Consider the following 12162-nt stretch of genomic DNA (forward strand, 5'->3'; position numbering starts at 1 on the left):
AAATATCAATAAGCAATAATAGACTTAAAATAGGGTTCCTTGAAGTCAATAGCTCTGTCCAGGGCTATCATAGCATCCTAAATGTAAATCAAAAAAGTGCTAGCTGACCGCAGCTTCGCGGGCCAGCTACGGTGTCAGGAAGACCCGCAAAACAGAACCTTTAGAAGTGCAGGGTATCAGTGACCTCATGTTGAGCTCTAAAGAGCCGGCGTCGACAGGCGTTGGTTCCGGAGGTCGGTACAGGAGTTGTCGGGCCCTTGAAGTCACACGCATTGCAGATCATACTCCTCGTGGTTGAAGTCAGGAGAACCAGCGTCAGCAGGCCTCAGTGCTGGGGTGAGAAGTGCAGCGTTGTGGTGATCGGTGCCCTCAGGTCGCGGTGCAAGCAGCTGCTTGATGATGGTCATCCAGCAGCATCAGTGAGATCAGGGCTGCAGTGCAAATTGGTGTGGTGCTTGTTGTGGTGCTAGCAGGTCACGGTGCAAGCACGTTGCAGAAGCGCTGTCGTCGGCTGATGAACTGGAGTCGATGGCACCAGCGTCGGTAAGCCAAGGCTGCGGTGCGGGATGAGCGTGGTGCACCATGTAACTTACGAGCGGTGCCCTCAAACCACGGGCAAGCAGTGGTGTCGATGTTGGCGCAGAGCGGCGTCATTGGTGATACCAGTATGGCAGCATGAAGCAAGGCGGTGCGAAGTGCGGTGCCCACAGGTCGCGATGCAAGCAGCGGTTCGGTGGTGGCATTGGGTGGCAGTGCGAAGTGCGGCGGTGCCCTCTGCGGTGACTTCCAGACACAGAGTCTACAGCAGCATCATTAATGGCATAGTTGCTTTTTCTTCAGATGCAGCACAAAACACACAGTTACCAGTGCTAGTTGCAGATGAACTCAAAGTCTTTGCTGTTCCTGAGACTTCTTGAACAGGGGTCAAGCTTTGCCTCAACCCCGAGGAAAAACTCAAACAAAGAAGTTGCAGAAAGTTCAGTCCAGTCCTTTCTCTGCCCAAGAAAGAAACAGTCACTGCAGGCCAACACAGCAAAGCACACAGCAAAGTGGTAGTTCCTCCTCACAGCTTTTCCAGCTCATCTTCTTGGCAGGTTTATGAGTCCAAAAGAGTTCTAAAGTTCTGGGCCCCAGTATTTATACCACATTTCCCTTTGTCTGTTCTCAGTTCAAATCAGTTCTGTGCTATGTGGCCCAGCTTCCTGTTCCTGGCAGCAGGCGGAGACAGCATTGTCCAAGGCAGACCAGACCTATTCAGATGCAAGGAAATATTCTAAATGCAGCCCAGGTCTATTCCGACCAGCCATGACTCATCCAAGAGAGGCAGGCCACACCTCAACCCCCCAGAGGTTGTCTGAAGAGAATGCACATCCCCAGCCCCTGTCACTCCAAAGCCAGACAGTCAATCCGCAACCCAGCAGAGGCACATGGGATGGCTAAGCAAGGAAATACCCACTTTCTAAAAGTGGCGTTTTCAAACACACAACATAAAATTTGTCTTTACTAAAAGATGCATTTTTACATTCTGAGTCCAGGCATACTAAACTCCAGTTCTCTATCTTGTCCCAATCGAAAGTTATACTTGTAAGATGTTACAAAGCATCTCCCATTCTATCTAATGGGACAGATAGACTTTCAATAGTAAAAAAACGGAATATATTGTGTTTTACTATCAGGACATGTCACACACATCAGTACATGTCCTACCTTTCACATACACTGAACCCTGCCCATAGGGGTACATTGGGCCTACCTTAGGGCTGACTTACAAGTAATAAAAGGGAAGGTTAGTGCTTGGCAAGTGGGTTAACTTGCCAAGTCGACATGGCAGTAAAAACTGTGGGCAGACACTGCAGTGGTAGGTCAGAGATACCTTGACAGGGCTACTTATGTGGGTGGCTCAATCAGTGCTGCAGGTCCACTAGTAGCATTTGATTTACAGGCCCTGGCACTCTCAGTGCACTTTACTAGGGACTTACCAGTACATCAAACATGCCAATCATGGAAACACCAATCCATAACATAATTTGCAGTAGGAGCACTTGCACTTTAACACTGAACAGCAGTGAGAAAGTGCGCAGAGACACTAAACCAGCAAAAACAGAGTCAAAAACAGGAGGTCAGAAAGCAAAAAGACAGGGAAACATGCCAAAAGATGCCAGGTCTAACACCAATAGTGAGAGTCTAGTCTGGATTCCCACTGCATCAACACCACACACCTATCGAGGGATATCATCATCACTGAGACCTACTTTGTAAGAGGCCCAGCTGCCTTGATTTTGCCCCTGCCAGTTGTTTGTCCCTGACTGCGAGGAGCATCTTTGCGCAGCCAGCTCAGCCGACCTAACCACTTTGCACCCAAACCGCTCAGTCCGGGTCCTAACGAACTGGCTGTGCCCCTTTGCTCAAAGACCGCTTGGGACCGAAGCCCCCATTTGGGAGCTCTCTGACTTTTCCCCCTGTGCAGCCTGTTTTTGGGTAGCCACCCGTCCCTGTAGCGCCAGCTACCATCTTCACCAGCCCCCTGCTTCTGGTGGAACCCCAAGAACTGCTGGTAGTACTTTGGACCCTGGCCCACTACAACTTCGAACTGTGAAGGTGAACTCCTGAAACCGACTCTACATACCTTTATGCATCTCTGACTTTTCTTTCCATAGGATTACACTGCGCATAAAGAAGCACAACTTTAAAAACTTTACTTAACTGTACGTATTGCTATTGAAAACAATACTTACCTTTGCTTGAAGTTCTTGGTTTGAAACATATATAAACAGAAGTGATATTTTTCTGATTTGGTCTTGGATTTATTCTTTGAGTTTGTGTCTCATTTATTGCCTCTGTGAGTACAACAAATGCTTAGCACTACCCTCTGATAAGCCTAATTGCTTGCCCACACTACTATAAAGTAGAACGTTAAGATTATCTACTTTAGCCTCTGAAAGCAAATTGGGGAACCACTGGACTCTCTTCACAGTATACGTCTTTTTAGTACACTATGTAGAGAGCCAGCTTCCTACATTAGTGGCAGCGGTGGGTTCTACAACTTTATGTTTGCTGATACCACTTGGTCTATAAGTGACTACACGAGTAAATCCAAAATGTGCCTTCAGTTAAAATTGCCTTTTTCTCGATTGGCCGATTCTTTTCTAAGTTCCTTAAATGAACTATTAGGGCCTTGGTTAAGTCCCTGAAGTTTTAAACTTACTATCGTTAAACTGAAAAACTTGTTCTAAGATTTTTTTTTTTACCTCTATAAAGGTCCCAACTTTAGTGTGATGATGAGAACCAAAGGGGATGTGGCTAAGGAGATCAACCTTACCCCTTACCTGCAGCGTAAATATGCCCAGTTTAGGACCCTCTGTAAAGGGTACAAAATAAAAATGGGCTCACACACTACCACTGCAATGCTTCAGAAGCTGTTGGCAGAGTATGAGCTGGACCATTCTTGGATGAGGCTGCCAACTCAGAGAACCAGGGTGGAACAAGTGAGGAGGATGACCCAGACATGCCCCCACTCGAACGAGAGGTTGCAGCACCACTACACCAAGCCCGCCCCAATGTGCCAAGGGCCCCTGCCTCTAGTGAGGATGGCTCAGGTCGCTCAAGGTACACTGAAGATCTCACAGAGGAGAAGATCCTTCTGGAAAGATTGGCCAGCATAATAACCCTGGAGGACAGGATACTGGCCATAGAAAGTGAAAGGGAAGACCTGGGTTTAGCACTTTTAGATCTGGGGGTCTCTAGTTGGCAGGGTAGGTACCACTGTCCAAGTAGGGACCCTTGCTTCTAGTCAGGGAAAGGGGGATACACTGTTAAGATAACCCCTGCTCACCCTCTAGGTAGCTTGGCCTGAGCAGTCTAGGCTATCAAAGGCAATGTGTAAAGTATTTGTACCAACACTCACAGTAACACAGTGAAAACACCACAGATTTACTCCACACCAGTTTTAGAAAAATAAGGTATCTTTACTAAAAACTTCACAAGACCAAATACTACAGACAAACCAACATACAATTAAAAAAGATTACTTTAAAGATAGTTCAAGAGTTTGCAGAAAGTACTCCAGGATGTAAAAGTCAGTGTCCTGCACAATGCGACTCTCAATGCACAAAATGCGACACTCTCGTGCCCAACAGTACCTGTAGTTGCGATAAGGATCCCAAAAGCTATCACAAGGAAGATGGCAAAGGTGATGCGATACTCCTGAGATCCTAGGGAGGCTTTGCAGCAGCCCTGCTTCACGCAGCAGAGGTGGAATGCGCCGGCTCCGATCTGTAGGGGGAGGATGCGATGACTTTGGCTTTCGTTGCGTAGGTTTCTTAGGGGGAAGCTTCACGCACAGGTACGATGCGACGATCTTCGGTGCGGTGCGATGCGTGGTGCGGCGTTGACTTCGGTGCCGCAACCCTCGATGCGTCACGGGACGGGTCTCTGCGTCGACACACGCAGCGACTGGATACTTTCACGCACCGGCAGTGGTGCGGCTCGCAAACTGGTTCTGCGACGACCCTCGCAGCGTCAGGAATCTTCTCGCACCGGGACGATGCTCGACGCACTCGGCGATGCGGGGAGTCCGGGTGCTGCGATGACGCCGCGATGAAATTCTCCTTGCACTCTCGTTCTTGCGACACGCAATCGGATGATGCCTTGGGTACCAGTTACTCTTTTTCACGCTTCTGCTTCCCAGCTCCCAAACACAGCAAAAACGACCTCCTGAGGCCCCAAGACTGGGCAAGCACTCCAAGGCAGGTCAGAACTCCTTCAGCAGAGTTCCAGGGGAGCTGGTGGTGAAGTCCTTTTGTTCCTGGGACTTCTTAACAGGGAGCCAGCTCTTCTCAGGCCCTTGGAGATCAGAATCAAAAGAAGGGGACACAGCAAAGTCCTTCCCCTCTCCTTGGCAGCAAAGCAAAACAGCAAGCAGGCAGTCTTCTCCTCTTCAGTTCCTTCCAGCTTTCTCCTTGGCAGAGGTTCCTTCTTAGTTCCACAGTGATCTAAAGTTTAGGTGTCTGGGGTCCTCTTCTTATACCCCTCCAAGTCTTTGTCTCTCTTTGTTCCAGTGGGGGGATTCCCCTGCTCAAACCGGTTCCTGGGTGTGCTCTGCCCTGGAGCACCTGGTTCCTTTCAGAGTGAGGGGCAGGGTCGTTAGACGCTCAGCAGGAGGTGGAGCCTTCTTTGTGCCAGCAGAGGCAGAGTCCTCAGCCTGGCCAGCAGGGGGTGGAGCCAGCATTGTGCTGGCAGGGGCAGCCCTATTCAAACCCAGGGACTACTCCTCCCACCCATCTAAAGCAGATCTCCCTATTCACCCTGCTGCTGACTCATCCAGGCTCCTGGAGCCACCTAGCCCATCACATGACACCAGTCAGCCAACCAGCACACAGGCACACAGGAAGGTTAAACAGGAGAATAGCTACTTTCTAAAAAGTGCTATTCTCACACAGTGAATTTAAAAACCATCTTGCTAAAAAGATGTATAATTCAATTCTGAACACAAAGATACCAAACTTGGATTTTCTATCTTGCCCTTATGGGAAGATAGGCATGTAAACAGCCTCCCCCATTCTATCCTATGGGCAAGTTAGCCTCTCAGCAGTGAAAAACGAAAATGGCTGTAATTCACTACCAGGGCATGTGACACACCTCAGTACATGCCCTACCTTTCAGATACACTGCACCCAGCCCAGGGGGGTACCTAGGGCCACCATAGGGATGCCTGACATGTACAGAAAGGGAAGGATAAGGCCTGGTCAGTGGGTGCACTGGCCAGGTCGACATGGCAGTCCTGGACTGCACATAGGCACTGCAAGCAGGCCTAAGACATCATTTTAGCGCTACTCCTGTGGATGGCACAATCAGTGCTGCAGCCCACTAGTAGAATTTGAATCACCAGCCCTGGCACACTCAGTGCACTTTACTAGGGGCTAACAGGTGAAACAAATATGCCAATCATGGATAACCAATCAATAAAACAATTTATACAGAGAGCATATGCACTTTAGCACTGATCGGCAGTGGTAAAGTGCCCAGAGTCCTATTGCCAACAACCACGGGTCAGAAAAAATAAAGGAGGAAGAAGCAAAAAGTTTGGGGATAACCCTGCAAAAAGGGCCGTTTCCAACAAGCACCAACTTAATACCTAGGGACAGAGAGGAAGCCCGATCTGGCTGGGGAATAAGGAAGGGGGGGCAGGCCTAGGTTCTGTGACAACTGTGCGTCTGCCTTTGAAGTTCAGTTTAATTGTCCCGGCCCCTTAGCTGTCTCTGGATTATCCAAGAAGTAAATCTGCTCCCACCAAATGGCTGTATTATTTCAGCCCCAGCCCTCTTCACACCTAATCAGGGAGCATCTTAGTTCAGACTGTCAGAGACTGACCAATCCGAAGGCAAACTTTGGGGTGAGTCGAAATGTCAACACTGTAAATAGGGATTGTCCTATGGTTAATGAACTTAATACAGTAATCAGAATATATACTGAACTCTGGATATGTATACATTTTGCAATATCCCGATAGTACGTATGTATAGTTTTTAATATTTCACATCGCTGTACCTATGAGTACTGTGCTGCCTGCACCACTTAAAATCGTATGAGATACAAAACACCTGTTTGGAAAATAAATACACAAAATCAGTTTTGATGTTGAGAGATAGTTTACATAGGGGCAGATTTACAGGCCCCCTGCGCCACCAGTACGTCACTGTTCGTGACGTACTTGTGGCGCAGGGGGCTCCTCCATATTCACAAGGACAGGAAAAGCCACCCTGCGTGACTTTTCCTCTCCTCGAAAATATGGCCCCTTCTCACGCAGCACTTTGCGTTGAAAGGACGTTCCATGAGTGTTGCTGTGGGTGTTCCCACGCAACTCCCATGGAACAAGACACATCTCCAGATTCACGAGAAATCGTAAATCTGGAGATGCGTCTGAATGCTACGCCACCCTAGAGGTGGCTTAGCGAGGCACAACGAGGAGAAATGTTTTCATTTCTCCTCGTTCTTTCCTCTTTCAATGCGTGCTGCATTCTACAGCACGCATTGAAAGAGGAAAATGCCTGTAGTGATTGTTTTTGTGCAGGATGATGCCCGTTCCTGCACAAAAACAATTACCGCACGACGCAGGCATCCTTGCACCATGGTGCAAGGGTGCCTGCGCCAGCGCATGGCTGCAGTTTGTGCACCAGCACAGAAATGCAACATATTCTTGTAAATTTGTTGCATCCCTGTGCTTCAGAAGTGTCATAGCGTGGCCCAGCCAAAGGGCTTGCGGTGCCACACTGCTGCACTTCCTTGTAGATCTGCCCCTTAGTATGACTTTATGCTTGTATGAGAAAAGAGACCCACGGAAACGTTGTATTTTTCTGTGGTATCCCTCGGCTCCATTATCGGGCATGGAGGTTTGATCCTGTGTACTTTCTTGTATGTGGGTTTGGGCACTAGAACAGGTGCTGATTTAATGTGCAAATGTGCGGTCATTGAAATTTGGAGCTCAGCCACACCTATATCATAGTTCAATGAAGAAAGACTTTTTAGAGATGTTAACTGAAGGGCTCTTCATGCAGATCAGAAATAAATGAAAGGTCGTGCAGCCATGTCTGTCTGATACTTCCATATATCACTATGCTGTGGAAAACCCCAACTATACGACTGTCTTCATTAAGCCATTTCTAATTCAGTCTGGTTGATGCTCTTTTCCATGCACACATGACATACAAACTCAGAAATTTCATTTAGGGGTCACTCACGTGTCTCAGGAACACACTGAGGTCTTTGTTTGACTGAGGGTTGATTGTTGCTTCAAACACGGGCTGGAAAATGTTTTCCAACATTTTTCCAAAATGTGACACAAAGTTCTGTGCCCTAAAAATATCGCTGTAAGCAAAAAAAGAGTAGAGGTTAACAATCACAAGTAGTTCCGTTCCATGATGGCAGAACAAGCAGGCAAAATAAATATATTTCAATAGCATGCAAAGGATGTTGGAGGACCTGCGACATTCTACACATTGGGGCAGATTTACAAGCCCCTTGCGCCACTTTTGCGTCACTTTTCCCATGTTAAAAGTGGCGCAAAAGTGGCGCAAGGGGCTTGTAAATCTGCCACATTGTTTGCTGTGCTGATGGCACATCTAACAGGAGGTTCAGGGAGCACCTTACTGAATCCTTGCTGCGGACAACTGTAATTTAAGAATGATAGCACTCTTAGGGGCATATTATCAAGATCCGGCGTTAAAATTATCGCCGCTTCGACGGCAGGAAACTGCCGCTAAAACAGCGATAATGGGCTTGATAATATGCCGCAGAGAATTCCAATAGAAGCCCAGGTTCTGGTGTAAACATGGGCTTCTGTTGGAATTCTCCAGGGCATATTAGCAAGCCCATTATCGCCGCTTTAGCGGCAGTTTTCTGCCGCTAAAGCGGCGATAATTTTAACACCGTTCTTGATAATATGCCCCATAGTCTGGTATTAGAATCAATGAAAGTGAGAAGATGTATTGTTTCTCACCTTGATTAAAGAAAGCATATAGTATGAATGGAATTTGAAATATTGCAATCGGTGGGTATTAACTCCATCGAAGATACAGTCTACATACAATAATTTAAATGTTGTGAACTGATCATCTTTGGCAAGCATATTATCCTGAAGATGTTCTTGTCCATTAGAGGATCAATCCCGGCATGGCTCGCAAATAAGAAATTGAGCAACTTTGGCTATTACACCATGTAGTATGCAAATTCATAGATAAACACAATAATCGAAATCTATTCCGAAGACCCAACGTAACTGAAAATATATTTAGAGGACAAACACATTTTTTTTAAAAACACAGTCAGATTAAAACATTAGAAAAAGCCCCAAAACAGTTAATGATATTATTAATTTAGGTAAAAAAGCTGATTTAAACTTTTACTCATTTTATGGGGCATATCCACCTGACAGTATTCCCCAAGGAAATTGTTTCCACTCCGTTTCAGACTCCAAATTTCCCTAGTTCAGGTCACTATGTTAAAAAAAAAATGTTTTTAAAGAAAAATGATGGACTCCATAATTAATCCCAGTTAAGGAACGTAGTGTTAACATTAAAGTAGAAAAATGAGGGAAGGAGACGAGGGTTAGGAGGAGGAATGTGAGTACAGAAAGTAGTCTAAACAAAGATACGTGAAAAAAGGAAAGTATGGGTGAGAGGGTGCATGGAAGAGGGCACTCCAGTGCATGCAGGCCTGTGAGTCGTATGCCACGGAACTCCCGCTACATGCTCTGCTAGCCATACCACACAACGGCAACTGGAGCAGAATCAGAAACTGGCTTGAGTTGGGAGTGACAAAAGTAGGTGGCCTTTATATTGATAAGGCCGGATTCTTGTCTACCCAATTATCTACAAGAACCCTCTTAAGTCGACTGGATCTTTTTACTTGCCAAATAGCGTAGAGGGAGTAAACACAATTATCAGAACATATCTACCGCAATTTGACATCAGTAAGGATAGAGGACTCAGAATCTAAAGTTTTCGAGATTTTATTATAAGCAAAAACATCTGAATATAAAGGCACCTCAATACAACACACAAAAGATAAATGGACACTAATACAAAAGCTAACCTATGAAGAATCCGCATTCGGCTAAAAATTAAAAGAATTACAGCTTCTAAAAGCATCAGATAAAGAATCGTTATACTGATGTCAATTCTTGGAAACATTAATCAAACATTTCTGTCCCTACTCTATCCTAAAGTGGCATCCCTACTTAGCATTCCCTCTCAATCAAGAAAATCGTGTAAAAGGTGAAACTCCCTAAGAAGTCTCCACTCAATGAGAGCTCGATCTATGATGCTCCTTCTAGCTTACCGCCTAAACCTCATCTACTCAACCCACGGGCACTGTCCCTAATACAAACCCCAAAAATCGTAGAACACGCCCTTCAGCACACCTCTTCAGCCAAGTCTTCCTCCTGTAAATTTCCATCCAGAGCTGTTCATCTCTCATCGTCCGTTAGCTTGACCTTGAGTCCCAGACACCTTCCATCCCAAAAGTTACAGTTGCACATTCCAATGCACTCCCCTTTAGGCTTCTCACCGTATCTCAACTCCTAAAACAAAGACTTATTCTTGCTAACGAGCTAAATGTCCTTGCACCTGCAACAGAAACATGGGAACGGAAAAACCCTTCGCATCTTAAAGTTTTACATTTCACTGCAACTCAAGCCTTTACCAAAAATCATTTTCGGCCACATTAGCTAACATAAAAACGAACAGGCCTTCTCTTCTACATATGATAAGGCCTTGCAAATTAAACACATTATTAATTCACTTTCTAGGCATTAATTCATTATTTTCATATACACAAATAAGCAATCTGCACATATAAAATTTAACCTAACACTCGTTTAACCTAACACACTACATTACACAAACTAATCATTCTGCATTTTACTGAATACATTCACGATAACTTACATCATCATGCTTTGAAAACGTAATTACACCTCTAACACTTCTATGTTAAACAAATATAGCAAATACATTTCTTATGGCACATCTGAACATACATTGATTATATGCGGGTGCCAACTAACGGTAAATATAATGCACCCCTACAAATCTCAGAATCTCATGGCGCTCTATCAGTTCCCGCCTTTGATGACAATTGTCATCACACCATCATAATCTCATTCCTTTTGGAGAAAGAACTGACCTAAACAGTGCTTGTTGCCATTCTACTTTGCCGGAACCCCTCCATCCTTTTAAGGTTCTGATATTGACTGTCCTGCAGTCTCGCCATTCTTTGCTCATTTGCTCTGAGAGCTCTTTCAACCTTGTTTCCCCTGTACCATTTCCAGGCTCTTATAAGTCCCCACAAGCAGATCACACAAACCACAGCAATAACTAGTGGCTTTAGCACGAAACCGAGAAACCCTTTTCCCTGGTTTGCGAACCAAGTACCCATGCGACCAAATCCCTTGCCAATCTTTTCCCACACATTTTCTTCAGTCAAATCTGCAATCTCCTTGTGAATTGTGGTAATGTTGTCTATATATCTCTCCAGATCCTTGCTATTGTCTGGAATATACATGCAACATTCCTGGACCTTCAACAATTTACAGACTCCGCCCTCTTTTGCCAATAACACATCTAAAGCAAGACGATTTTGCAAAACCATCGTTCTTATCGATAACATCTCCCCATCAACCAACAACAATGACCTCGCCGTATTCATTGACAATTCATCAATCACAGTCGCCAACTTTCTTATTTTCACATCATTCAAGACCACACCCAAACTGGGTATCATTGCTCCAAAAATATCACCAATTACTGCTCCTGCACTCGCAGCTCTTCGCACTTTAGAATGATGTCCTGTCTCTAACAAATTTAAATCTTCTGTATGGTAAATCTTTGGAAAAATGATAGCCAAGTAGCACGTACCATACCAATTCACAGGCAATCTCACATAAGTATTCTTTCCGCATACAAAATATACCATTGGAATAACTTGTACCGGACCTTGCAAAAAGTTCTTAGCAGAATCTTCCATGGTAAAGGTATGCTCACACGTACTATGTCCTACTGAAACCTTGTCATAATAGGTCTGAGGACGTCCAACACACAAATTTCCCTTCTGTACTTGGTCTAATGCTATAGGTCCATAGCTTCCCTTGGATCTATGTAACCTTTCCTCATCAGTCCAATCTGCTGGACTCTCTCCACTGTTTCGTGTCTGGGTTAGTTTTCTATATCTATCCTCAACTTGTCCAATGAACTTCTTTTCAGTTTCCGACAATAAGCATGTCAAATTGTGCCTATGAGCATAAGCTGTATCCAAACTCACAGTCGGTATGAAATAAGTCCGGAGTCTATCTCCTGACTTATAATAATCATACTTATTCAAATGCTTATATGCCGGAACTTCAGGAAGTACTGCATCATAATTAGAAAAGAAATACTCAAACTGTTTTCTCTCATAAAACAGGCTAAGCAAAAAGCTGCAAGAAATCCCATATGTTAGTGGAAGATGATGGTATCTGATACCCTCGTCTACAGAAGAAGGCAACTGCATGCACACATAGCAATCCTTCGCATCCATCGCGTCAACATACTCATACAACAGGTTTGCATAAACATTAAGCTTGAAATCACCTCTAGACAGGTCTCCATGAAATCTACGACTTTCTTCAAG

The 12162-nt window shown here is 45.1% G+C and overlaps 1 protein-coding gene across 1 annotated transcript in view; it reads right to left on the minus strand.

Annotated features, from left to right (window-relative positions):
• AMPD1 (adenosine monophosphate deaminase 1) overlaps positions 1-12162 on the minus strand; it is a 567491-nt gene that overhangs the window by 155444 nt on the left and 399885 nt on the right. The window contains exon 10 of the mRNA XM_085615836.1: positions 7737-7863. Coding sequence (XP_085471962.1) covers positions 7737-7863 — 127 coding nt within the window. The remainder of the gene's footprint in view (positions 1-7736; positions 7864-12162) is intronic.

This window comes from Triturus cristatus, chromosome 7 (genome assembly GCF_964204655.1).
Source record: "Triturus cristatus chromosome 7, aTriCri1.1, whole genome shotgun sequence".
Classification (NCBI taxonomy): domain Eukaryota; kingdom Metazoa; phylum Chordata; class Amphibia; order Caudata; family Salamandridae; genus Triturus; species Triturus cristatus.